At 47.0% G+C, this 27830-nt stretch overlaps 1 protein-coding gene across 1 annotated transcript; it reads left to right on the forward strand.

Annotated features, from left to right (window-relative positions):
- Window positions 1–7514: 7514 nt before the first annotated feature.
- On the forward strand, window positions 7515–27830 carry LOC130472708 (zinc finger protein 850-like). Its single transcript, XM_056844123.1, has 6 exons — window positions 7515–8042; window positions 9435–9549; window positions 10378–11555; window positions 22873–23610; window positions 24728–24830; window positions 26521–27830. The coding sequence occupies exons 1-6, from the start codon at window positions 7515–7517 to the stop codon at window positions 27771–27773; spliced, it is 3915 nt and encodes a 1304-aa protein (XP_056700101.1). The 3' UTR covers window positions 27774–27830.

Raw genomic sequence — 27830 nt, forward strand, 5'->3', positions numbered from 1 at the left:
AAAGCAGCCATTTTCTCCAGGTGAACTGATCTCTGCCGCCTGGAGATCAGTTGTAATAGCAGGAGATCTCCAGTCACCACCTGGAGGTTGGCAACTCCATGAATAGGGTTGCCAACCTTCAGGTGGGGCCTGGAGATCTCCCAGAATGATGATGCACCTGGAGAAAATTTATTTGTTTGCATTACGTATAGTCCATCTTTCTCACAGGAATTCAAGGCAGATTACACATAGGGAGTTAATACAGTTAATAAAATGAGACGTTCAATTATCAATGCATTAGGACTGCAGAAGTCTGGAACCAACCAGAAAGAACTGAATCATATAGCATAAGTATTCACATGACACATTAAGTGGTGCAAAAAAATTAATAGGTTCCTACTTACAGTAAGCTAAGCACTGCTATATAGACCACAGTCCCTAATGGTTCACCAACTTGCTTGGATAAACGGTTTTAGAACATAAGAACTTAAGAAAGGCCCTGCTGGATCAGACCAAGGCCCATCAAGTCCAGCAGTCTGTTCACACAGTGGCCAACCGGGTGCCTTTAGGAAGCCACAAACAAGACGACTGCAGCAGCACCATCCTGCCTGTGTTACACCGCACCCAAAATAATAGGCATGCTCCTCTGATACTAGAGAGAATAGGTATGCAGCATGACCAGTATCCATTCTAACTAATAGCCATGAATACCCCTCTCCTCCATGAATATGTCCACTCCCCTCTTAAAGCCCTCCAAGCTGGCAGCCATCAGCACATCCTGGGGCAGGGAGTTCCACAATTTAATTATGCGTTGTGTGAAAAAATATTTCCTTTTATCTGTTTTGAATCTCTCACCCTCCAGCTTTAGCAGATGACCTCGTGTTCTAGTATTATGGGAGAGGGAGAAAAACCTTTCCCTGTCCACTCTCTCCAAACCATGCATAATTTTATAGACCTCTATCATGTCTCCCCTTAGCCATCTTCTTTCCAAGCTAAACAGCCCTAAGCATCCTAACCGCTCCCCATAGGACAGTTGCTCTAGTCCCTTAATCATTTTGGTTGCTCTTTTCTGCACCTTCTCAAGCTCTGTAATATCCTCTTTTAGGTGTGGTGACCAGAACTGTACACAGTATTCCAAGTGTGGTCTCACCATAGATTTGTACAAGGGCAGTATGATATCAGCAGTTTTATTCTCTATTCCTTGTCTAATTATGACCAGCATGGAATTTGCCTTTTTTACAGCAGCCGCACACTGGGTTGACATCTTCATTGAGCTATCCACCTCCACCCCAAGATACAGTGCAACTCTATTACCTGTGCAGGAAAGCCCCCTTGAATAGTTCAGTTTTGTGTAATTTGCAGACAGCCAAGGGAGTGGGAGACTTCCTGACCTCCTTGAGTAGAACATTCATTAGAGAAAAGAGCAAGAGTCCAGCAGCACCGTAAAGACGAACAACATTTCTGGTAGGGTATGAGCTTTCGTGATATCACTTCTTCAGATACATGGTGATGTGTTCCTTAGAGAGAGAGCTACAATGGAGAAAGCTTATGTGGGCACCTGCAGAAGGCCCTTCTCAAATCATAGAGTTGCCAGTTTAGGGTTTGGAAAAACCTGGAGATTTTGGGGGTGCAGCCTGAGGAGAGTGGGGTTTGGGGAGAGGCAGGACTGCAGTGGGGCATGATGCCATAGAGTCTGCCTTCAAAAGTGGCCATTTTCTGCAGGTGATCAGTCATCATCCCAGGAGATCTCCAGCCACCACAGGGAGGTTAAGCAACCCACAGCATAGTCTACTCCTTGTTTTCAGACCACCTGGAGGCTGGCAACCCTATGAGGGCAGCTGTGGTGGCGGAGCATAAAGGGAGAGGCCCTTTAGCTAAGAGAGATGAAGGCCCTGAAGGGCTTTGTATGTGATGGCCGATACCTCAGAACTGAGCCCAGTAACGAATGGGCAGCCAAAGGAGCATGCAGAAGGGGAGTCATGAGCATGTTCCGTTTAGCTCCCGATACCCGCTGAGCTGTGGCATTCTGCACCCGTTGGAGTTTCTGAATTGACTTTGAGGGGAGACTGACATTTTGTTTGGAGAAGAGGAGGTTGAGGGAGAACATGATTGCTCTCTTTAAGTATTTGAAGGGCTGTCACTTACAGGAGGGCAGGGAGCTGTTCCTGTTGGTAGCAGAGGATAGGACTCACAATAATGGGTTTAAATTGCGGGTGGAAAGGTACTGGCTGGATGTTAGGGGAAAGTTTTTTTACAGTAAGAGTTGCTCAACAGTGGAATCAGCTACCTAGGGAGGTGGTGAGCTCCCCCTCACTGTCACTTTAAGCAGAGGCTGGACAAACACTTGTCAAAGATGCTCTAGGCTGATCCTGCATTAAGCAGGGGGTTGGACTAGATGGCCTGTATGGCCCTTTCCAACTCTATGATTCTATGATTCAATGTCCATTGCATAACAGTAGTCTAGTCTTGATGTCACTGTGGCATGGATTCAGGTGGCCAGATCAAAATGGCTGCTGTGGAGAATGGACTCTATGGCATTATGCCCTCTTGAGGTCTAACATGACATTAGATGTCAGCTGATGCTCTAGAAAGTCTAGAAAGGCTGACATCATGTACAGAGTTTTGCCTGCACGTAATGCAGGCCTATAGCCTGACATCATTTTTACCCCTTGCCCGACGCCCAAAGCTCCCGGGGTTAATCCCCCCCGCCACACCTATTCTGGATGGTAGCTGGAGGCATGCAGGTATGTTTGACAGTCGGTGGTTTTGGGTGTAAGGTGGTGCTTAGGAGTCCATTGCATATAGGGTTGCCAGCTCCAGGTTGGGAAATACCTGGAGATTTTTGGGGTGTAGCCCGAGGAGGGTGGGGTTTGGGGAGGGGAGGGACTTCAATGCCTTAGAGTCCAATTGCCAAAGCGGCCATTTTCTCCAGGGGAACTGATCTCTATTGGCAGGAGATCAGTTGTAATAGCAGGAGATCTCCAGCTATTACCTGGAGGTTAATTGAAGATAGAAACCTAGGCCGTAATTAGTAGAAACTAAAGGAAATGGCGGCACGTGGGCTCACTATTAAAAAACTAACAAGTCAAAATATACCCTTAAAAAGAGCAATTCAAGAAGTTCAAGCAAATCAAGAAAATTTCAAAGAGGATTCTTAAATATGGAAATTCATTTTACATATAATAAAGAAGCTTCGCATTATAACCTATGCATCTGTTACTTCACAGTCTAGAAATTTACAGTAAATTATACAGCTGTTACTTCACAGTCATGAAATTTACATGAATAATCTAACTGGTAGGCTTAGACATCCAGTTAGCCAATTTTACATAGAAATACACATAACAAAATAGATGGTATAAACAGACTATGTTTTAAGTCTATAAGGAGGGCAACCGACTTGTATTTTCAGTCAATGAATACCCAAGCAAGGGAAACTCAAATTGTAGGGACCCTTATAGGAATATTTTCCTTTTTCAGGTGAAGTCTATTGATTGTACAGGGTCCAACGATGATTTCAAAAGTGTCCAGAACAGAAAGAACAGGACATCCCTCTCCTCCTTCATTATTGTCTTTCTCCTCTAGGGGAACCCAAAGCAGCTTGTATCCTTCTCCGCTCCACCATTTTAACCTTACAACAACCCTGTGAGGTTAGGGTTGTCAACTTCCAGGTACTAGCAGGAGATCTCCTGCTATTACAACTGATCTCCAGCCGATAATGATCAGTTCCCCTGGAGAAAATGGCCACTTTGGCCATTGGATTCTATGCATTGAAGTCCCTCCCCTCCCCTCTTTTGTACTGTGGCGATACATACCGGCCCCATATGAACATCGCAACATACAATTTTTTTTGCTACAATACAAGATGAGATTTATCTTTTTATTTAAAACACTGGCTCCTGGAGGCTTGAACACTGAGTTTGACCTTTCATGTTTCCTTTAAACTTATCATGATCCTGTAACTTTAAGATTATTGAAAGGGAATTATTCCTCACCACCAGCGTGACTATTTAAACTTCGTGGTAATTGGATTTTACATCCACTGATTGAATTACATTTTGGAACCCTTGGAGGTCGAAAGGAATGTCTAAACTATGGACAAACAGTATGTATATATATATGTATATATTGATGTATTATATAATTTATGTTAAAATTCCTTAATAATTATGAATGCAAAATAATAGTTTATGTCTGTTTTTGTAGCATGTGGTTACCTTGGCAATTTGTCATAAATATTAGACAACCATCATTGAGACATAATCTCTACCACAAAATCTTTGGACTATTAAGCAACAGTAATCAATGAGGTGAAGAAGTCTTCTACGAAACGCAGCCAAGATCTAGAGGGCGCATACTCTCTTTCTGGAATACTTCTGTGACTTATTTATGTTGCCTATATTGTATACAACAGGACCTGTGCTTCCTGTAGTGGTTTTGGTGAATGTACATCTGATTGAACAATGACAAATGGAATATGAATTGTATATAATAGACTAGAATAGATTAATATTATTACTGAGTTTCATATACATTGTTTATGAATTAATAAACAATATTTAGACATATTGAATTGTTTTTGAGCCTACGTGCTGTCTTGGGATTACTAATGTCCAGGTACTAGCGGGAGATCTCCTGCTATTACAACTGATCTCCAGCCAATAATGATCAGTTCCCCTTGAGAAAATGGCCGCTTTGGCCATTGGACTCTATGGCATTGAAGTCCCTCCCCTCTCCAAACCCTGCCCTCCTCAGGCTCCGCCCCCAAAACCTCCCACCGGTGGCAAAGAGGGACCTGGCAACCCTATGTGAGGTAGGTTAAGCTGAGAGTGTATGACTGGGCCAGGGTCATCCAGCGAACTTCCGTGGCAGAGCGGGGAGTTGAACCTGGCTCTCCCAGATCTTAGTTCAACTCTGCAATATCGTTCCCAAGATAGTGACCCTTTCCCAACTGGTGTAAACTTCAGTCTTTTGTGCATTGATCTCACAGTCACACACACACCAACTACTTTGGGGCTTTCTTTTGATTATGCATGCATTTCTTGACCTTCAGAGGTCGCCTCGCTCTCCCCGTGTGCTTCCCCTGCATTTTCTAAACAGCATCCAGAAAATGCAGGGGAAGCACGCAGGGAGAGCGAGCCGACCTCTGAAGGTCGGGAAATGCATGCATAATCAAAAGAAAGCCGCAAAGTAGTTGGTGTGTGTGTGTGTGACTGTGAGATCAATGCACAAAAGACTGAAGTTTACGCCAGTTGGGAAAGGGTCACTATCTTGGGAACGATATTGCAAAGTTGAACTAAGATCTGGGAGAGCCAGGTTCAACTCCCCGCTCTGCCACGGAAGTTCGCTGGATGACCCTGTTCCGGTCATACACTCTCAGCTTAACCTACCTCACCTAGGGTTGCCAGGTCCCTCTTTGCCACCGGTGGGAGGTTTTGGGGGCGGAGCCTGAGGAGGGCAGGGTTTGGAGAGGGGAGGGACTTCAATGCCATAGAGTCCGATGGCCAGAGCGGCCATTTTCTCAAGGGGAACCGATCATTATCGGCTGGAGATCAGTTGTAATAGAAGGTGATCTCCCACTAGTACCTGGAAGTTAGTAATCCCAAGACAGCACGTGGGCTCAAAAACAATTCAATATGTCTAAATATTGTTTATTAATTCATAAACAATGTATATGAAACTCAATACTAATCTAATACTAATACTAAAATGCATGGCCATTTATGCATGGCTGTCTCTTCACTAGGGTTGCCGGGTCCCTCTTCTCAACCGGTGGGAGATTTTGGGGGTGGAGCCTGAAGAGGGCGGGGTTTGAGGAGGGGAGGGACTTCAATGCCATAGAGTTCAATTGCCAAAGCGGCCATCTTTCTCCAGGTGGACTCATCTCTGTCAGCTGGAGATCCGTTGAATTAGCAGGAGATCTCCTGCTACTGCCTGGCAGTTGGCAACCCTTCACCCCACCTACCACTTTGGGGCTTTGCTTTGATTATGCTTGCATTTTCTGACCATCAGAGGTTGCCTCGGCCTCTCCACGTGTTTTCACAGCGCTTTCTGGATGCTGGCTAAACACGAATCCAGAAGATGCGGGCAAAACGCACAGAAAAAGCACAGGGAAAGCCAGGCAACCTCAGCTGCGCGTAAATGACCTATGTGAGGATAAAAGGTTTCCAGTAATCTCTGGGCAGGTGCAGAGTGCCTTCCCACATTATCAACAGTGCTTAGAGAGCCAAGGCTTAAAGGGCAAAGGGCCCAGCCTCCCAGGAGGACAGGAGCTGAGTTTTAATACCATCTTCCTTGCCAGCCAAGGTGGCTTTTCTTTTCTTGCTTTTTCACACACGGGGTTAAACTGAGAGAGCTCAGCTTGCTAGAGAGGCCCGGCTGGAGGGCTGGGTTGGATGGAGGTCCTTTTCTTTTCTCTCCCCCATAGGTGGGTGGAAAGAAGCCGCCTGTAGGTTAGTTTGAACGTGGGCATCTCTGTTGGATATTTCCAGGGGCTGCAGCCAAGTCAGTGATTGGGACAGGTAAGTCAAAAAAGGGGATTTAATCTTTCGGGGGGAGGGGGAAATCAGAAAGGACAAGAGTCTGTTTTACCTTGAGTCTAGGTTTAGCATCATCCTATCCGACTGGCAGCCGCTCTTCAAGTTCTCTAGCAGGGAAAGGTCCACCACCACCACCACCACCCCGCCCCTGAGATCCTTTTAACTGGAGATGCCTGGAGCTGATCCTAGGACTCGGTGCGTTCAAAGAAGACGCTGTACCCACTGAGCCCATCTTTTTTGCAGGAAAGTTGCCTTCTATGTGATTTGACAGCCAGTTTGCCTGTCTCAGTATTGTCTAGTGTGATCTGCGGCAACTGTCCCGGGTCTTGGGCAGAGAAGGATCTCTTCCCCCCCTCCCCCAATGTGCCTATTCCTGATCCATCAACTTGGAGGTGCCTGGGATCGATCCTGGGATGTTCTGCGTGCAAAATAAGTGCTCTGCCACTGAACCATGACATAAAAAGTCTGGCTTATATTCATTTAGCTCAGAGCCAGTGTGGTGTAGTGGTTAAGAGCGGTGGTTTGGAGCAGTGGAGTCTGATCTGGAGAACCGGGCTTGATTCCCCACTCCCCCACATGAGCGGCGGAGGCTAATCTGGTGAACCAGGTTGGTTTCTCCACTCCTCCACATGAAGCCAACTGGGTGACCTTGGGCTAGTCACAGTTCTCTCAGCCCCACCTACCTCACAGGGTGTCTGTTGTGGGGAGGGAAAGGGAGGGTGATTGTAAGCCGGTTTGATTCTGCCTTAAGTGGTAGAGAAAGTTGGCATATAAAAACCAACTCTTCTTCTTTAGCCAGGAACAAAAATGGAAGGGCAGAACTTGGCAGGATTTCCAAGAGGTGAATGCCTGGAGTTGGGAGGAAGAATCCCTCAAGTTCTCCAGGCAGAAACCACGAGGGAATTTCTGGCAAGGGTGGCCCCACAACAAATCAAGCAAGAACCAGCCCAAGGGTCACTACAGCACGGGGAAGTCCAGCAGCAGGAATTCCCAGAGATGACTCAGCTGCTGCTTTCAGGATGGGGCAACCCACAGCTGCCTCTGCCCCAGTCAGAAGAGGACTCCAAGGAATTCCAGGCCTCTTTCATGGCAGTAGCTGGCATCGCCCGGTGGCCTCAACGGGAGTGCATGGCTCAAATTCTGCCTGGGCTTAGCGAAGAGGCCCAAGAGGCCTACGAGCGCCGGACTCCTTTCGCAAAAGTGAAGGAAGAGATGCTGGATGAGGTCCTGGTAGGCTTGGAGATGAGCCGCCAGCGTTTCAGGCAGTTCTGTTACCGGGAGGCCGAGGGCCCCCGAGAGGCGTTCAGCCAACTCCGGGAACTTTGCCATCAATGGCTGGAGCCAGAGAGACACACCAAGGAGCGGGTCCTGGAGCTGGTCATCCTGGAGCAGTTCCTGTTCATCCTGCCGTGGGAAATGCAGAACTGGGTCAGGGAATACGGGCCCGAGACTGGCAGCCAGGCGGTGGCCTTGGCGGAGGATTTCCTCCTCAGGCAAGGAGAGGCTGAAGGTGCCACGCAACAGGTGAGAGAACTTCACCCTATTCGTCACTTTAAAACCTTCGGCCTGTGACATGCTGTCCATGCCTAGTATGTGCGCAGCGTTTTCCTGTGTTCTTCTCCATTCATGCAGCTCTGAGGAGCTCACCTCAGAGAGCCAGCGTGGTGTAGTGGTTAACAGCGATGGTCTCTAATCTGGAGAACCAGGTTTGATTCCCCACTCCTCCACATGAGCGGAGGGCTGTAATCTGGTGAATAGGGTTGGTTTCCCCACTCCTACACATGAAGCCAGCTGAGTGACCTTGGGCTAATCACAGTTCTCTTAGAGATCTCTCAGCCTCACAAGGTGTCTGTTGTGGAAAGAGGAAGGGAAGGAGATTGTAAACCGGTTTGATTCTCCTTAAAAAGGTAGAGAAAGTCAGCATATAAAAACCAACTTCTTCCTCTTCACAGCAGTATACCTATTTATCTCTTCACAACAATCCTGTGAGTTGGGTTTGGACTGAGAGAGATAGTAGATGTATCCGATTCACTTATTTAATATTTTGCACGTCTTCCATTTTTTATCCAGCCGTTCCCCCAAGGAGCTGATGGCTGCATACACAGCTTTCCAGTCCTCCATTTTATCCTCACAACAACCCTGTGAGGTAGACATGGCTCAGAGCAAGTGACTGGCCAGAGTCACCCCATGAGCTTCTGTGGCAGAGTGGGGATTCAAACCAAGGTCTCCCAGACCCCACTCGAAGCTCTACATCACACTGGCTCCCATACACACGACGGGCACTATATAAATAAATAAAGTATTCTAATGTGATATATAGTGCAGAAAGGGAACCTGGACGTAATTCCAACTCCATGTCCTGATAGGAGCTGGTGATTTAATTTGGATACAAATGCATAGGATCTCTCTACACATATTGGGTGTGGTGGAGGTGGGTGAAACTGGATCGTGGTTCGCCTTTTTTAATGGCCATGGCTCAGCGGTAGAGCATCTGCTTGGCATGCAGAAGGTCCCAGGTTCAATCCCCAGCATCTCCAGGTAAAGGGACTAGGCAAGGTGATGTGAAAGACAACCTAAGACCCTGGAGAGCCACTACTGGTCTAAGTAGACAATACTGACTTTGATGGACCAAGGGTCTGGTTCAGTATAAGGCAGCTTTATTCATTCATTCATTCATTCATTCATTCATTCATTCATTGCTTCAATTTAATACCCCACTCTCTCCGGCCAAGACCAGGCTCAGAGCGGCTTACAGGGGAATAATAACCCATTTAATCAATAAAACCATTTAAAACAGCATTTAAAATAGCCCTAAAATTCTAAAACCAATCCTAAAACTACTTAGGCGCCTTATGTGTTCATGTGTTCCCTCTCAGATCTCTGATCACTAAACGCTCTCTGTATTTTCTGTTTCAGAGACTAGGGCCCTCGGAATATGCGGCTGTTAATTCCCCCAAGTCCGAGGATGATCCATCAGACGCCATGAAAATGCAGTTCTACACGGAGGCCGGACATGAGGCCAACTTGCCAGGTAAGGACCAGGGCCTCACGTGACCTCAACTGACCTCTGTTTCTCTTAAAGAAGCTTATTTTACATGAACACATGAAAATGCCATCTACCGAGGCAGACCATTGGGCCAGCAAGGTCAGTATTGTCTACTCAGACTGGCAGCTGCTCTCCAGGATTTCCAGTAGAGGTCTTTCCCATCAGCTCCTACCTAATATTTTCAACTGGAATTGCAGGGAACTTCTGCATGCCAAGCAGATGCTCTACCACTGAGCCACAGCTTCTCTCTAATGTACAGATTAAATTTAATTCCTGGTAAGGAAGATGTTTAGTGTCATGGTTTAAATTCTGGTACCAAAACTAGGGCATGTGCTGAGAGCCAGTGAGGTGTAGTGGATAAGAGCAGTGGTTTGGAGTGGTGGACTGTAATCTGGAGAACTGGGTTTGGTTCCCCACTCCTCCACATGAGTGGCAGACGTTAATCTGGTGAACTAAGTTGGTTTCCCCACTCCTACACATAAGGCCAGCTGGGTGACCTTGGACTAGTCACAATCTCTCAGCCCCATCTACCTCACAGGGTGTCTGTTGTGCAGAGGGGAAGGGAAGGTGATTGTAAGCTGGTTTGATTCTCCCTTAAGTGGTAGAGAAAGTTGGGACTCCTTTCTTCTTTCTTGAGTATGGAATATTGTTTCACTATAGATTTCAGCGGAATCCTTCAGTGTGTGAGAAATTGCACCTATGAGACAATGAATTTATACTGAATTTGACCTTTGTTTCCCTTTTAGTTTCTCTACCATGCTGCGCTGTAGGATATAATTCATGTAGTGATTCCTCTTCCCCCTTCCCCAGTAGGTGAAGGGCAAATCCAGCAGTATGAGGAAAAGAGGAGGAGATCTGAGCAAGCAGATGTCAGTGGAGCATCATTAGGAGGAGCAGAAGAGATGTTTTTCCAGGATCCTGAGGGGAAAGAGTTGCCTACAAGTCACGAGGGGCCAGAAAATCAACAGGAAAACTATCCAGGGAAGACAACAGACGTTTGTGAGGAACTCAACCTGGGCTTACATGGAAATGATTTCCAAGATGGAATCTGCAGGCTTGAGGGAGAAAAACTAGCTATTTCTGTTACTCAAAACCCACCCCAGAGTTTGGACCTAGCTGAGAATCAGGAAACACGGGTGGCAGAAAAACTGTATAACTGCACGTACCATGGAAAAATCCCCAGTCGGAGGCAGCCCCTGCTGAGCATCCCCGAGACGACTCATGCTTCATATGAATGCTCTGACTGTGGGAAAAGCTTCAGTTGGAAATCGCACCTTTTTAGACACAAGCGAAGCCACACGGGTGAGAAGGTGCATCAGTGCTCCGAGTGTGGGAAAGGCTTTATCTTCAAAACAGACCTTTTCAGGCACAAGAGGATCCACACGGGCGAGAAGCCATACGAGTGCACAGAATGTGGGAAATGTTTCAGCCGCAAACCGAACCTCATTACACACAAGAGAACCCACACAGGAGAGAAACCACATCAGTGCGCCGAGTGTGGGAAATGCTTCAGTCGCAAGCCAACCCTTATTACCCACAAGAGAACCCACACGAGGGAGAAGCCGTACGAGTGCTCAGAATGTGGGAAAGGCTTCATTTTCAAAATAGACCTCTTTAGGCACAAAAGAACCCACACAGGAGAGAAACCCTACGATTGCTCGGAGTGTGGGAAATGCTTCAGTCGAAAAGCCAATCTCATTACGCACAAAAGGACCCATACGGGCGAGAAACCGTACGAATGCTCAGAGTGTGGGAAAAAGTTCAGCCGTAAAGGAAACCTTATTACCCACACAAGGACTCACACAGGAGAGAAACCATACGAATGCTCAGATTGTCGGAAAAGCTTCACTCAGCGGATACATTTTCTGAGACATGAATCCATTCATACAAGAGAGAGAAATGCAGAAGCTGTGGACAATGCGGGGGGGCATGGCCTGATGCTTACCAAATGTAATGGAATTCACATGCGCACAAGAGAAGCCACAGAAAGCGTGAAGGAAAGAGTCTCCGTTTCTGTGGAGTAAAACTGAAGCCCTTTTGAGAATGAGGGAAGCTTCGGAACCCACATGGGACTGAGCGTAGGGGGAAAATAGCACAGAAACCTTATGGCATTTTCTGTATGCAAAAAAGATTGCATAGGTTAACCCTGCATGATCTTTTATCTATGCAAAAAAAGAATAGAATATTCCAGTAACATTACTTATTGTTGGGAAAGGCACAGCATAAGCAATCTCAAAATAACCTTCTCCAAAACACTCCCTTTAATAACACCTTTTTTTGTTTAAAAAAAGGTGCTGTTACTCTTATATAAGGTGCCGGTTTCTAACAATTCCCTCTTCCCTCTGCTGATCCCCATTAGCCTGTTCCTGAGGTCTCCTCATTGTTCTGCTTTCCTCTGTTTCATCTTCACAACACTGCTGTGAGGTAGGTTAGGCTGAGATCGGGTTGACAACTTCCAGGTGGAGCCTGGAGATCTCCCAGAATTACATTTTCTCCTGGAAAAAATGGCTGCTTTGGAGGGTATACTTTATGGCATTATATCACAGCAAGAGCCATCCCCTCCCCAAAACCCACACTCCCAGACTGTAAACCCCCCCCCAATCTCCAGGAATTTCCCAGCCTGAAGCTGGCAACCCTAGGCTGAGAGCCTCTGACTTGCCCAAGGTCATGCAGCAAGCTTCCATGGAAGAGTGGGGATTTGAACCTGGGTCTCCCAGATCCTAGTCCAAAACTCTAACCACTACACCACACAGACTCTCAATCTAGGCATGTGCGAGCCCCAATGGCTAATTTTGCTGGGTGGTACTCAGGTGGATTTTATTTGTGTGTCAGTACAGTAACAGAAATAGCCAGTTTTTCTCCCTCAAGCCTGCAGATTCCATCTTGGAAATCATTTCCATGCAAGCCCAGGCTGAGTTCCTCACAAACGTGTGTCAGTACCGGCACCTTTTTTTGGAGGGTGCCTCTCCCAAGTCCTGATCCTCATGGGCTAGCCAGCCCCACTCAGCCAGCCCCACTCAGCATTAGCAATGGAGGCAAGCCCATGTGATGCTTGAGAGGCAGTAACAGGCAAACCAAACTCAGCCTTGTAGCAGGCCGAAGTGCAGGGACTCCTATTTGCGTGTATGTTTGTACACATCTCGGAGAATCTGGGCAGTTGCTGAAAGCAGCTTCTCCTCAGTTCACCAAAGAGACAAGATCTTTTTACTCTTCTGCAGATGCCTTAATAATGTGTGCTGGCACCAAAAAATACGTCTTGACAGATTTATAGGTCTATTGATGAATATATGTGGCCAATAATCCAGAGATTAACTGACATTGTCAACCACTTTTGGATTAGAAGATTTTACCTGTGATGGACTATCGGACCTTGCCACTAGGCTTGTAGCGATTCTTTTCCTTATATGGACTTTTGTACCTTGCTATTTAGTTTATAGCAATCATTTTTGTAAATATTGTATATATTTGCATACCTCACGGTTGTTTTTTCTTGTTAGCACGTTGTTAATGAATTGTTGATCATATATATAGAGTTGTGCTAGTCTTTTTTCCTCAATTTCTTGTTACTAGTATAGTGAATAATTTGTTGTACCACCTGGATATTGGCAACCCTACTGCTAGGTGACCTTGGGCCAGTCACAGTTCTCTCAGAACTCTCTCAGCCCACACAGAGGCAGGCAATGGCTAACCACCTCTGAACGTCCCTTGCCTAGAAAATCTACAGCAGGGGCGTCCAATCTTTTGGCTTCCCTGGGCCACATTGGAAGAAGAAGAATTGTCTTGGGCCGTACATATAATACACTAACTTGGGCCACACATAAAATACACTAACACTATAGCTGATTCATAATGTTTTACGATTGTGCGTTGGGCTGCATTCATAGCCGTCCTGGGCCACATGCGGCCCCGGGAGGGGGGGCAGTTTGGGCAAGCCTGCTCTACAGGGTCGCCATAAGTCAGCTGTGACTTGATGGCACTTTCCTCCACCACCCTTCTAGTAGCATATTCCTGATGTTGCATTTCAGAGGTCTCTGCACAGAATTCCTGAGGACCCATTATTTTTAACAGGCTTCCTCGAGAGGTGGTGAGTTCTCCTTCCCTTGGAGGTTTTTAAGCAGAGGCTAGATGGCCACCTGTCAGCAATGCTGATTCTATGACCTTAGGCAGATCATGAGAGGGAGGGCATCTTGGCCATCTTCTAGGCATGCAGTAGGGGTCACTGGGGGTGTGTGGTGGAGGTCGTTGTGAAATTCCTGCATTGTGCAGGAGGTTGGACTAGATGACCCTGGTCCCTTCCAACTCTACGGTTTATTGTTCCAATCCCCGTTATGATTTTATGGTACAGCTACAGCACCCCCATATGCAATCTGTGATGCGACATTTCCTTTTGGGAAACCACCTAAACACCTGAGAGTACTTGTATGTGCTACCAGTGCTGCAACACTGAATCCATGATTTTTATGGCACAGTCTGACAAGGGCATGAGCGACAGTAGGTGGTTCCTTTCATGCATAGGGTTCCCAGCTCTAGGTTGGGAAATACCTGGAGATTTGGGGGATGGAACCTAAGGAGGGCGGGATGTAGGGAGGGACCTCAGCAGGGCACAATGCCCCCGAGTCCACCTGCTAAACCAGCCACTTTCTCCAGGGAAACTGATCTCTGTTGTCTGGAGATCAGTTATAATAGAGGGAGATCTCCAGGCCCCACCTGGAGGTTGGCAAGCCCATGCAGCCTGTCAAACCCATGCGTATTAATTCATCTGGCTCCATCTTTTGCACCCCCCAAGAGGCAACAGAAGAAGAAACCAGATGGGCTATTTTCTTTTTTTCTTTCTCGCCCTTAATCTCACTCTCTCAAATTTGTGCACATTTCTTCCTCGGGGCCATTCTAAATTGGGGGGGGGGGCAGCGGCTATTGTGCTTTTTCAACAACACCCCCCGTTGCTTTTTCTTTCTTTTTTAAATTTTTTAATTGATTTTTTTATAATTAAACAAAAAGTAAAAAAAACCCTAAAATAAAATCATAATACAAACAAAAAAAGAAAACATAAAAATACAAAATCACAAAAAAGAGCACTTTTACAACCACTAAATTTACATTGTATAATATAATTTGTAAAATATATAGTGCTCTAATATCCACCACCCACCTTAACTGTTTACCCACCACCCTTGGACTTCCGGAGAAGTGTTTTGACAGTGTTTAAGAATCTATTATTATTTCTAATTTAAAAAACAACAACAACATTAATCTATAATTCATTAACTATACTTGTAAAATTCATTTTCGCCAATTTATCCCAATATGCAGCGGCCTTTAACCATGTTTTTTTTTAAACTCTTCCATATCTTTACCATGTAAAGAATCTGTAAGTTTGGCCATCCGCATATACATCCATAGGTTTTTCTCTCCAATCTTTAATTGAAGGTTTATTTATTTGCTTCCAGTTTGGGGCGATTATGATTCTAGCCGCCGCAAAACTATATTGACATATGACTCTATCACATTTATCCAATTTTTTTTTGGGGGGGGGATCTGTTGCTTTTTCGATGCGCAGCCCAATGGGTTAAGCTCACTGAGTTTCTTACGCCTAGAGAGGAGAGTCAGAAATGCCAGGGAGGTGGAGAAGGAGGTTGTGCTTAAAAAAAAAGGGGGGGGGGAGAAAGTGAGGTCACCTTCCTGCCCCACCCTCTTTCCCTACCAGGGGTGAAACTTCCCTTTGGATCCTCCCCACCCCCCTGATCCTGCAGGAGCAATCGCTGGGGCTGCAGAATTGCAGAGAAGCTCGGTGGGGGGCCCTGGTGAGTAGCAATTGAAAAGGAAGGGGAGGGAAGAGTGGCAGAGTCTGGATCGGGCCCGGAAAAGGTGTATGGTGCTTCATCAGCACCCACGGATGGGTGACATGCATGTGGCTAGTGGCCTCCTATATGTGTGTGTGCATGAGAGAGGGAGAGAAATGAAATCTCATTTTTCTTTTATTGCTTCTGCTGCTGTTGGCTCTTAAGGAACTGTAGGCGTTTTGAAAGGGCTGTTCCCTTGATCCCCCCCCCTCCAAATGTAATGTTTTTTTTTTTATTATTTGAAACTGTCAGCAGATGTGTACTTAAGTCACCAAAGGTTTTATTAATACGTGCTACAACGTGGACTGGTGTGTGCAGGAATAGGACAATGTGCTTCACAAACGTGTGCTCTGCAGCGTGATTCACCAAAGGGGATCGGTATACACAGTGGTGTTACGATATACTACACAGAGGGGGATTTTGCGTGTGCTGCAGTACTACAAGATAAAATAGGGATCTGAGAAGCAGGCTGTCTAGTGCAGCTGGGGGGCGGGTGGGTACATTTGATTGTCAAAAATATGTCTGGCCAGAAAGCATTGCTTTGCCCTGATGATCGGGAAGAAGCAGGGTTGGGAAGGGCATGCGTTCCCCCCCCCACACACACACACACATTTTACAGAAGGCATTACAGGTAGAGCATCCCTTATCCAGACATCCTGTATCCAGACTGACCTGAAAACCGGACCCTTGGAGCCGGCATGCAGGCAGATCTGTGCTGCCTGATTTCAATGCTTCACCAAAAATAAAAAAATACAGTATACACTGCATCATAGGTGGAGACTGAAAGCCTGCCGTTGTTAGTTTGTTATTGTTTTTGTTTAACAGCTGATACAGGTATTCTGGTGTGATAGTTACACCTTTGCTTTCTGATGGTTCTTTGTACACAAAATTATTAAAAATATTGTTTAAAATTACATTCAGGCTACGTGTATAAAGTGTATATAAAACATAAACGGATTTGGGTCCCATCCCCAAGAGATCTCAATATGTACATGCAAAAATTCCAAAATATTCCAATATACATAAAAGGTCTGAAATACAGACCACTTCTGGTCCCAAGCAGTCCAGGCAAGGGATACTCAATCTGTTTGTGGCCATTCTGTTTTGATAGGTTTAATTTTCCGCATTAGTATTCATAAGTCATCACTTGGAGCACTGAAGCTGCCTGGATCTCTTGACTTTTATGGCCACAACAAGGGTTCTGGGGTTTGAATCCCAAGAGACTAGTGGGGTGGGGCTCTTACAGGAATGCCGATGTCCTCCAGGTGATGAACATATTCTTTTAAGGCCGAAGTAGCATCTCTGAGCCTTGATGGGGAGGGGCTGTGGCTCAGTTTGTAGAGCATCTGCTTGGCATGCAGACGGTCCTAGGTTCAATCCCCGGCATCTCCAGTTAAAGGGACCAGGCAAGTAGGTGATGTGAAAGACCCTGGAGAGCCGCTGCGAGTCTGAGTAGACAGTACTGACTTTGATGGACCAAGGGTCTGATTCAGTATAAGGCAGCTTCCATGTGTTCATGTGATGCATTGACCCAACAATCACCTCCGCGTGGCTGCCCTTGGGCAAACTTTTATTTTGCCTTCAGTGCCACTGGAAGCGGAGGCTGTGAGCTAAGAAGAGAAGGGGAAGATGAGGCAGCGGGGGCAGCAGTTGTAGAATCAGGGAAAATGGGGCCCCAAGTTCTGGGGCAATCCTTCTGCATGCTGGCTGTTTGTTACACCATGTCCTGTGCACCTGAATTCATAAGAACATAAGAAAGGCCCTGCTGGATCAGACCCAGGCCCATCAAGTCCAGCAGCCTGTTCACACAGTGGCCAACCGGGGGCCTCTAGGAAGCCCCCAAACAAGACGACTGCAGCAGCACCATCCTGCCTGTGTTCCACAGCACCTAAGATAATAGGCATCCTCTGAGCCTGGAGGTAATAGGTATGCATCATGACTAGTATCCATTTTGACTAGTAGCCATGGATAGCCCTCTCCTCCATGAACATGTCCACTCTTAAAGCTTTCCAAGTTGGCGGCCATCACCACATCCTGGGGCAGGGAGTTCCACAATTTAACTATGCGTTGTGTGAAGAAATACTTCCGTTTATCCGTTTTGAATAAGTCACCCTCCAGCTTCAGCAGATGATCCCGCGTTCTAGTATTATAAAATTATTATTATGCCTCCAGGAAGCTCACAAACAAGACGACTGCAGAAGCATTCTCCTGCCTGTGTTCCACAGCACCTCATATGATAGGCCTGCTCCTCTGATCCTGGAGAGAATAGGTATGCATCCTGACTAGTATTCATTTGGACTAGTAGCCATGAATAGCCCTCTCCTCCATGAACATGTCCACTCCCCTCTTATAGCCTTCCAAGCTGGCAGCCATCACCACATTCTGGGGCAGGGAGTTCCACCCGGGAGCTGAGGTTGCCATCCTCTACTTGCTGGGCAGCCAGCCTGCTGTTGGGTCTGACAGTTTTATTCCTGCTGAGGAGGAAAGGGGCAGTCCAAAGGCCTGTTATCACTGGGCCATTTCTACGGCGCTGCCACAGCTACCTTTCTAAATCTTCTGCTTTGTGTCGGGGCGCGCACACGCCCTTGGAGAAGGAGAAATAAAACTTCTGGGAAGCCAAGGTCATTGGCGTAGACCAGGGGTGGGGAACCTTTTTTCTGCAAAGGGTTATTTGGATATGTATAACATCATTTGCGAGCCATACAAAATTATCAACTTAAAAATTAGTCAACCAAGGCCCAAGCAGGCAGCTGCCCCAGATGACACCACCACCCCTGCACGGGCAAGCAGGCAGGCATCTAACCGATGGCACACTTGCCCACCTAGTGGCATAGGATGGTCTGTTGCACCAGCCAGGCATAGCTGTCCAGCCGTACACTGGAGTTGCTCCTGCTCCGCATGGTTGGGGCCAGATTCTACAGCCAGCTCCTGCCACCTCCGCCTACAGGGGTGAAATGAGGACATGCTGGCTAAGAACTCACCCCCCCCCCCCCGCGCATTCTGGCCCTGCCTCCTTTAAACCCCTCGTTGTCATCACTTCTGCCCCCAGCCCTCTTGTAGTACAGAGGGAATATGTTTCTCCATTACCCGGGTGGGAAAGGGTTACCACAGTTTCTTGGGCGGTCCTAGCAGCTTCATAGCTAACGACTCTTCTGCAAGGGGGAAAAAGGTTCCTTTTCTTGGCAAAACTAACTCACATCTGCCTTGAATGGAGGCTATTCCTGACTGCTGGAGGGGGCGGATCGCCAGTCTTAGATCCTTCTGAGCTAGAGATCTGCCAAGACCCATAAAAGGCCAGACCAAATTATTTCGCGGGCCTTAAGCGGCCCCCGGGCCTGACGTTCCCCACCCCTGGCGTAGACTAAGCCAATACCTTTTCATAGGGAGAGGAAGTCCAATATCAACTCCCTCAAATGTGTTCCCAAATATGTAAATTCTGTAGGGTGGAGGGGAAATGCTCCGTGGGGGATCTTCCAGTGGAGTGGATCTGGTTTATTTATTTTTTAATTTAGGTTTAGTCCACCTTTCTCTCTGAGACTCAAGGTGGTTTACATAGTGTCAGCCAAGTACCTGAAACAAGATGGGGCATCCAACGAACTGTGCGAGAGGGCTAAGCCTGCTGAAATTTGAAAACAAGCAGAAATCTAAAGCAGAGCTGAAACAAACCTGAAACCGAGCACACGCATTGAAGCACGACACGTTATATGGTGTAGATGCTACACAGTTGGGGCATACTTATGGTGGCTGGCAGCAATCCAGTTGTATAGACCAACTCTCTTTACCCTATCTCTTTACCAAAGTAAGAGGGTTACCGCAGTTTGTATTCCCAGCGATGCATTAAGAGTTTGAAAATGTTATAAAAAACATCGCTTTAAAAGGGGTTTTGGATACCACGGCTTATAAATGGTTGGAAGACGACTTCACAGCTAAAGGGGCCAAACAAAGTGCGAACAGTATTTTTTATAACGTTTTCAAACTCTTAATACATTGGTGGGAATACATAGAAAGTGCGAACAGTATTTTTTATAACGTTTTCAAACTCTTAATACATCGGTGGGAATACATAGAAAGTGCGAACAGTATTTTTTATAACATTTTCAAACTCTTAATACATCGCTGGGAATACAAGTGCGGTAACCCCCTAACTTTCTGGACCATTTCATTACAGTGGAATCATAGAATCATAGAGCTGGAAGGGGCCATCCAGTCCAACTCCTTGCTGAATGCAGGGTCAGCCTAGAGCATCCCTGACAAGTGTTCATCCAGCTGCTGCTTGGAGACTGCCAGTGATGGGGAGCTCACCACCTCCCTAGGAAGCTGGTTCCCCCACTGAACTACTCTTAATGTAAAAAAAACTTTTCCTGATATCCAGCTGGTACTAGCAATAAACCCATTATTGCGAGTCCTCTCCTCTGCTGCCAACAGGAACAGCTCCCTGCCCTCCTCTAGGTGACCTCCCTTCAAATACTTAAAGAGAGCAATTGCGTCCCCTCTCAACCTCCTCTTCTCCAGACGAAACGTTCCCAACTCCCCCAGCCTCTCCTCATAGGGTTTGGTCTCCAGGCCCCTAATCGTCTTCCTTGCTCTCCTCTGCACCCGCTAAATTCTGTCCACATCCTTTTTGAAGTGAGGCCTCTAGAACTGCACACAATACTCCAGGTACGGCCTGACCAGTGCAGTGTACAGCAGAACTACAGTCCTAGTTACCCGTGTAAAAAGACCTCTTGAATAATTCAGTTTTGCATAGTTTGCAGGAAGCCAGGGAAGCGGGAGCCTTCCTGACCTCTTCAGGCAGGCCACTCCACAAGGTGGGGGCCACAACGGAAAAGGCACGGGTACTGGCAGTTGTCGATTTTGCCCATTTAGAGGTTGGAATCTGCAGAAGGCTCTGCTCAGATGAACGAAGCTGTCATGGTGGAGCATCAGAAGAGAGGCAGTGCTGTAGATATGAGGGACCAAGGCCGTGAAGGGCTTTGTATCTGATAGTCAATACCTTGAATGGAGACCGGTAATGGGCAGCCAGTGGAGTGACTGTGGAATGGGAGTGATAACCATGTTCTGTCTAGCATAACCTAGCTGCGGCATTTTGAGCTAACTGGAGTCACCTTCTTACTCCGAGGCGATATGATAACCATCTTCAAGTACTTGAAGGGCTGTCATATAGAGGATGGTGCCGAGTTGTTTTCTGTTGCCTCAGAAGGTCGGACCAGAAACGAATTGAAATTAAATCAAAAGAGTTTCCATCTAGACATTAGGAAGAATTTTCTAACAGTTAGAGCGGTTCCTCAGTGGAACAGGCTTCCTCGGGAGGTGGTGAGCTCTCCTTCCCTGGAGGTTTTTAAGAAGAGGTTAGATGGCCATCTGTCAGCAATGCTGATTCTATGACCTTAGGGAGATCATGAGAGGGAGGGCATCTTGGCCATCTTCTGGGCATGGAGTGGGGGTCACTGGGTGTGTGTGGTGGGGAGGTTGTGAAATTCCTGCATTGTGCAGGGGGTTGGACTAGATGACCCTGGTGGTCCCTTCCAACTATATGATTCTGTGACTTCAAGGGGGGTTCCTATGTAGAGCACATTATAGTAGTCCAGTCTCAGTGTTACCATGACATGGATCCAGGTTGCCGGATCGTCCGAGTCAGGGTAGGGGGCCACATTGTGGGCTGGACTGAGTTGGGATAAAGCCTTCTTTTTGGCAGGCACATTAACCCGCTTCTCCAGCAGTAATGCTGGATCCAGTTATCACCCCGAAGCTCTTAACTGAGTCAGCAAGTGTTAGCTGAATGCCTTCAAGGCATCTACCTTTCCTTTGTGGAGAGGCTGTGGCTCAGCGGTAGAGCATCTGCTTGGAATGCAGAAGGTCCCAGGTTCAATCCCCAGCATCTCCAGATAAAGGGACTAGGCAAGTAGATGATGTGAAAGACCTCCGCCTGAGACCCTGGAGAGCCATGGAGAGGGGCCATGGCTCAGTGGTAGAGCATCTGCTTGGCATGCAGAAGGTCCCAGGTTCAATCCCCAGCATCTCCAGTTAAAGGGACCAGGCGAGTAGGTGATGTGGAAGACCTCCGCCTGAGACCCTGGAGAACTGCTGCCAGTCTGAGTAGTCAATACTGACTTCGATGGACCTAAGGTCTGATTCAGTATAAGGCAGCTTGATGTGTTCATGTGTTCCCAGCCAGCATTACTTCTGGGTTTGTGGGCTGCTGCAAATAACAGCCGGCTATTAAATAACAGCAAAAAAAAACCCCACCCCTGAATGTGAGTCATGACAACAGATCATCAAAGTCAATAGTCGCAACTATTTTAACTTCTGTTGCTTTCCTTGAGGGCTTGCTGATGCCTGGGGAACTGGGTTACGTTCATCGTGTGAAAATAAACTACCCTGTAAGCCAGGCTCTGATGGCTGGAAAAAAAATTTATGCTCCCCCAGATGTTCGCAGAGGAAGCTGGACGGGATGGTGCCGAGTTGTTCTCTCTTGCCCCAGAAGGTCGGACCAGAACCAACAGTTTGAAATGAACTCAAAAGACGTTCCAGCTAAACATTAGGAAGAACTTTCTGACAGAGTGGTTCCTTGTTGGAACCCCCCACCTTCAGAGGTGAGGTTGATGGCCACCAGAGACAGGATCTTTTCTGTGGTGGCTCCCATGACCGTGGTGCTCCTTACCCACAGTTGCCTGTCGAGTGTTTAGTTCTTTGAGGTCTGGTGGTGGTGAAAAGTGCCGTCACGTCACAGCCAGCTTATGGCGACCCCATACAGTTTTCAAGGCAAGAGATGTTCCGAGATGGTTTGCCATTGCCTGCCTCTCTGTATTGTCAACCTGAACTTCTTTGGTGGTCTCCCATCCAAGTACTAACCAGGGCCGACCCTGCTTAGCTTCCGAGATCTCCTGAGATCAGGCTAGCCTGGGCCATCCAGGTCAGGTCTGTGTGTGTTAAGTGGTGTCACGTCGCTTCCGACTCATGGTGACCCTATGGATCAGTGTCCTCCAAAATGTCCTATCTTTAACAGCCTTGCTCAGGTCTTGCAAATTGAGGGCCGTGGCTTCCTTTATTGAGTCCATCCATCTCATGTTGGGTCTTCCTCTTTTCCTGCTGCCTTCAACTTTTCCTGGCATTATTGTCTTTTCCAGTGGCTCTTGTCGTCTCATAATGTGACCAAAGTAGGATAGCCTCCATTTAGTCATTTTAACTTCTAGGGTCAGTTCAGGCTTGATTTGATCTATATCCTACTGATTTGGGTTTTTTTGGCAGGCCACGGTCAGGTCTAGGCACCAATTAAAAACCACTTAGTCAAATTTGGGTTGATTTTGCTTGTGTGGTTTGTGTGCATGTTCTTGTTTTAGAAACTGATTTGTATTTACTGTGTATATTTCAATTGGTGATCATTTCAATTAACTCTGGATTTCATGTGGAAACCACACTACGAACCTTCAGGGTTTTTTTCCCTCCCTTTCTCATTCAAGAGCTGTAGCCTGCGATCAAAATGGAGGAGAAGAACACAGCAGAACCCAAAGCTGGGGAGAGATTGGCGGCTGGAGGCAAAGATCTTCACATTGTCCAAGTGGGGATGATGGGGGAGTTCCTGAGTGGGGTGACTGCATCCCAAATCAAACAAGAACCGGATGAGGGGCCACAGCAGAGCTGGGGGGTCCAGCGGCAGCAGTTCCTGAAGTCGACGGGGCAGACGCCGTATTCGGGATGGGCGGGCGCGCCGCTCCCTCAGCCCCGGTCGGAGAACAGGGCAACAGAGTTTCGGGGCTCTTCCAAGGGAGGAAGTGAGGCCGACCCGTGGCTACCAGGAGAAGGCCCGACCCAATCCATGCCAGGCCTGAGTGGTCAAGAAGACCACGAGGCCTACAAAAGCCTGGACCCTTCTGTGGAAGTGAAGGAAGAGATTCTTGACCGAGTGGACAGTGCCAACTTGGAGTTACGGTGCCAGCGATTCAGGCAGTTCAGCTACCAGGAGACTGAGGGGCCCCGGAAGATATTCTGCCAGCTCTGGGGGCTTTGCCACCAGTGGCTGAAGCCGGAGAGACACACCAAGGAGCAGATTTTGGAGCTGGTGATCCTGGAGCAGTTCCTGATGATCCTGCCTCTGGACATGCAGTGTTGGGTCAGGGAACGAGGCCCTGAGACCTGTGCCCAGGCAGTGACCTTGGCGGAGGACTTTCTGTGGAAGGTGCCGGAAGCCGATGGAACAGAGCAGAAGGTGAGAAGAGTTCCTGTATGTAGCGTTGCCAACTCCTAGCTGGGCAATTCCTGGACATGTGGGAGTGGAGCCTGGGGAGGGCAGGGTTTGGGGAGAGGAGGGACCTCTTTAAGGGTTTATTTATGTATTTTAGGTGCTCTCTGTTTTATTGTATTTATTTTATTTTAGCATGGTGTAGTGGTTAAGAGCGGTGATTTGGAGCGGTGGACTCTGATCTGGAGAACCGGGTTTGATTCCCCACTCCTCCACATGATCGGCGGAGACTAATCTGGTGAACCGGGTTGGTTTCCCCACTCCTCCACATGAAGCCAGCTAGGTGACCTTGGGCTAGTCACACTCTCTCATCCCCACCTACCTCACAGGGTGTCTGTTGGTGGGAGGGGAAGAGAAAGTGATTGTAAGCCAGTTTGATTCTTCCTTAAGTGGTAGAGAAAGTCAGTATATAAAAAACTCTCTGTCTGTCTCTCTCTCTCTCTATATATATATATGAATGACTGGGGAAGGCACTGGCAAACCATCCCGGAAAGAAAGAGAAAGAGAGAGAGAAAGAGAAAGAGAGAGAGAGAGAGGGAGAGAGAGAAGCATGGTTCCATCATAAACAACAGAAATATCTCATAAGGAAAGAATGATTTATAATAACACTGATTCTGTAATTCCTTAAAACATCAATACCACACAGAGATTGCTCATAGTAGCTCATAGAAAACCGACCGGTATTTCCTCTGTAGCCTTATCTTTCTAGAACATAGCACAACATCCCAAAAACTTACTTGAAATATCAGCAGAGTTTCTTACTGCTCTTTGGTTATAAGTTCGTTTGGTAAGTAATACATTTTCCCAAACTGGAATTCAACCAGTCACTTGGTGCTGGAGTGTTTCCCCCCCACGCCCCCATCTAGCAGAAAGGATTTGTTTAGGAACCGCAAGAAGGGTTACAACAGATTCCAAATCTGACAAAACGACATGGACTTTAATGTAATCTAGTAATATAACCTTTGGATCATGAGTTAAACTAATATTTAACATATCATTAATGAACTGGGTTACACAATCCCCCAAATGCTGTATTTTTGCAACGGTCCAAAAGTTATGAACAAAATCCAAATTTATGTTTCAGATCTCGGAGGAAGCCGATGGGTTGGCAGCCGACTCCCCCAAGTCAGAGCTGGATCCGTCAGACATTGTGAAGATCGAGCTTTCGATGGAGAACATGCAAGAGGGTGAGGATGAGGAAGAGGAGGAGACATCAGAAGTCCGCTGGGGCTTTCTGGGATGGTTGCAACAGGGATCCTCTCTGTATTTGAGATTGCTGCCAGTCAGAGTAGACAATACTGCTCTTGACAGGCCAGTGGTCTGACTCAGTATTAATCAGATTCATGTGTGTAGAGGTGAGCCATATCCCATGGCCCTTTGTCAGCTACCTTTCTCTATCACAATTTTTGTCCTGCCTTTCCTCCAGGTAGCTCAAGGTAGGGTATGCAGTTCTCACAACAACCCTGTGAGGTAGGCTGGGATGACAGAGAGTGACAGGCCTAAGGTCAGCAGCAAGCTTCCGTGGCAGAGGGGAGAATCCATGGCAGCCATTTTGTGGTTGGCCATTCTTCGTCATGGCAGCCATTTTGTAGTAGTGCCCAGTAACTGTTCTTAAAATTCTAGTAATATCCACAGGTTCAACAAGGCTTTAAGTGTCAGGAGAGAAGGGAATAACACCAGCTTGTTTGCAAGTGGCTCTCCACTCCCGCCAGGAGTTAGCATTTGGCACCATTAATTCGCACAGTGTTTGGCGCCTCTCTCTTGCCGTCCTGACTACACCCACAGGCTTCTTGCCGTTCTACAGCGCGGCTTTCAGCTGCGCACGCTGCAAGGTTGAAGTGTCTGCTTCGCTGCAGTGCCGCAGCGCGACCTGTTTTGTTTTGAGAACTCTTTGGGACCTTTCCGCAGTCTTATTTTTCATGTATGTTTAAGATTGATATAGGTCGTGGATTGTGTGACCAATGTACTTTTGTATTTGTATTTGAAATTATAATCACAGTAATTGTCATTGTACAGCAAAAAAATTTTTGTTTGAAGTGTGTGAGCGTTGTGCTGATTTCCTATTTCTTCAATATTCAATATTACTACACAGTGGTTATTTGGTTTGGAAAGGGGAAGGTGGCAGGTGGCAGGAGAAGGGGAAGAATATGTAAGAGGGATAATTTGTGAGAATGGGGGAGAATGGCATAGCAAGAGTTGTTTTGTTCAGGTACCATCATGTTACGTATTTCTTTATGATTAGTGACTTCCACACATATAGTTTCTGAGTTGGTCTTGTTAGGCCTTCGCCTGTATTATAATTCAAATGCAATGTGTTTTATTCCCATAACTTTGACATCTTTTTCCATGATGCTTGACCATTCAGATAGCCTGCCCTCTGGCCCGCGCTGGCTCAGAACTCATTGGTAGTGGTCTCCCCCCACCCCCTGCTGCATTTCATTACAGTTTAGATTAGTAACTATAGCTGTCTTTTGCATTCCACTTCTCCAGTCATTGGCTGAGTTGCTGTGATGTCACAAGAGGCCTAAGGATGCTTAAAGACAGAGAAAATGGAGGGGGGAAAGTTATACAGAATTAAACTTGAGGCAGGCTTACAGCTCATCTTGAACACATGAAGCTACCTTATACTAAATCAGACCCTTGGTCCATCAAAGTCAATATTGTCTACTCAGACCGGCAGCGGCTCTCCAGGGTCTCAGGCAGAGGTCTTTCACATCACTTATTTGCCTGGTTTCTTTAACTGGAGATGCTGGGGATTGAACCCAGCATCTTGTATTAGTTCACAAATGAATAAGGATTGTTATTAATGTTGCTTAGAGGAATCCTTTCCATCTAGTATGGGATATAACTTACATGGTGGTTCTTTGTTTGTTGCAGGAGACCAGCAACAATATTTTCTTGGCGAAGCAGGTGAATTGCAAGAGGGAGCTTGTGGCACTGTGAGAAAAAAGGCCGCTTTGGACAGTGGGGAAACCCTTCGTCTATCGTCTGACCACCTTTCCAAGAACCAGAAGACGCCACTGAAAGAGAAGCCCTATAAATGCTCGTACTGTGGGAAAATCTCCGATTGCAGGGCACACCTGATCATCCATGAGAGAACCCACACAGGGGAGAAGCCACATAAATGCTCCGTCTGTGGCAAGAGTTTCACTCGGAAAGAGTCTCTCATTATCCACGAGAGGTTTCACACAGGAGAGAAGCCCTATAAATGCTCAGTGTGTGGCAAAACCTTCAGTGATAAAATTGGCCGGCTAATACATGAGAGAACTCACACGGGAGAAAAACCATACAAGTGCACTGAGTGTGGGAAAAGCTTTGGAACTCGTTGTAACCTCCTAAGGCATAGAAGGGTACACACAGGAGAGAAACCTTATAGATGCTCAGATTGTGGGCAAAGCTTCAGGTATAGACCGCAACTGGTGATTCATGAGGGGACCCACAAGGGTGAGAAACCGTATAAGTGCCCGGACTGTGGAGAGAGCTTCAATCAAAGTCGGCACCTTGTTATTCACAAGTGGACCCACACGGGAGAGAGGCCACATAAATGCTCCATCTGTGGCAAAAGCTTCAATCAGAAATCAGACCTCATTACCCACACGAGAACCCACACGGGAGAGAAACCATACGTGTGCTCGGAGTGTGGGAAAAGCTTCATTTCGAGCTGCCAGCTCCGAAAGCACGAGAGAATCCACACAGGTGAGAAACCATACCAGTGTTCAGACTGTGGCAAATGTTTTACGTACAGCTCTCACCTTACAACCCACAAAAGGACTCACACAGGAGAGAAACCGTACCAGTGTCCGGACTGTGGTAAGTGCTTCATTTCCAGCTCTCACTTCACGGCACACAGAAGGACGCACACGGGAGAGAAGCCGTATCAGTGTTCGTACTGTGGAAACAGCTTCATCCAGAGATCGCAGCTCGCTAAACACGAGAGATCCCACACCGGTGAGAAACCGTACATATGTTCAGAGTGTGGGCAAAGCTTCCGGTGGAGTCAAGGGCTTAAGAAACATATGAGGACTCACACGGGAGAGAAGCCGTATAAATGTTCACAGTGTGAGAAAACATTCACCAGTTCCTCAAATCTTTCTAGACATCAGAAAATCCATGCTAGGGAGAAACTGTAAGGATCATGATTGAAGAGACTGTAAATGCTTAGACTGTGGGACAGTGTATTGGGAAGA

Source organism: Euleptes europaea, chromosome 1, assembly GCF_029931775.1.
Source record: "Euleptes europaea isolate rEulEur1 chromosome 1, rEulEur1.hap1, whole genome shotgun sequence".
NCBI classification, from domain to species: domain Eukaryota; kingdom Metazoa; phylum Chordata; class Lepidosauria; order Squamata; family Sphaerodactylidae; genus Euleptes; species Euleptes europaea.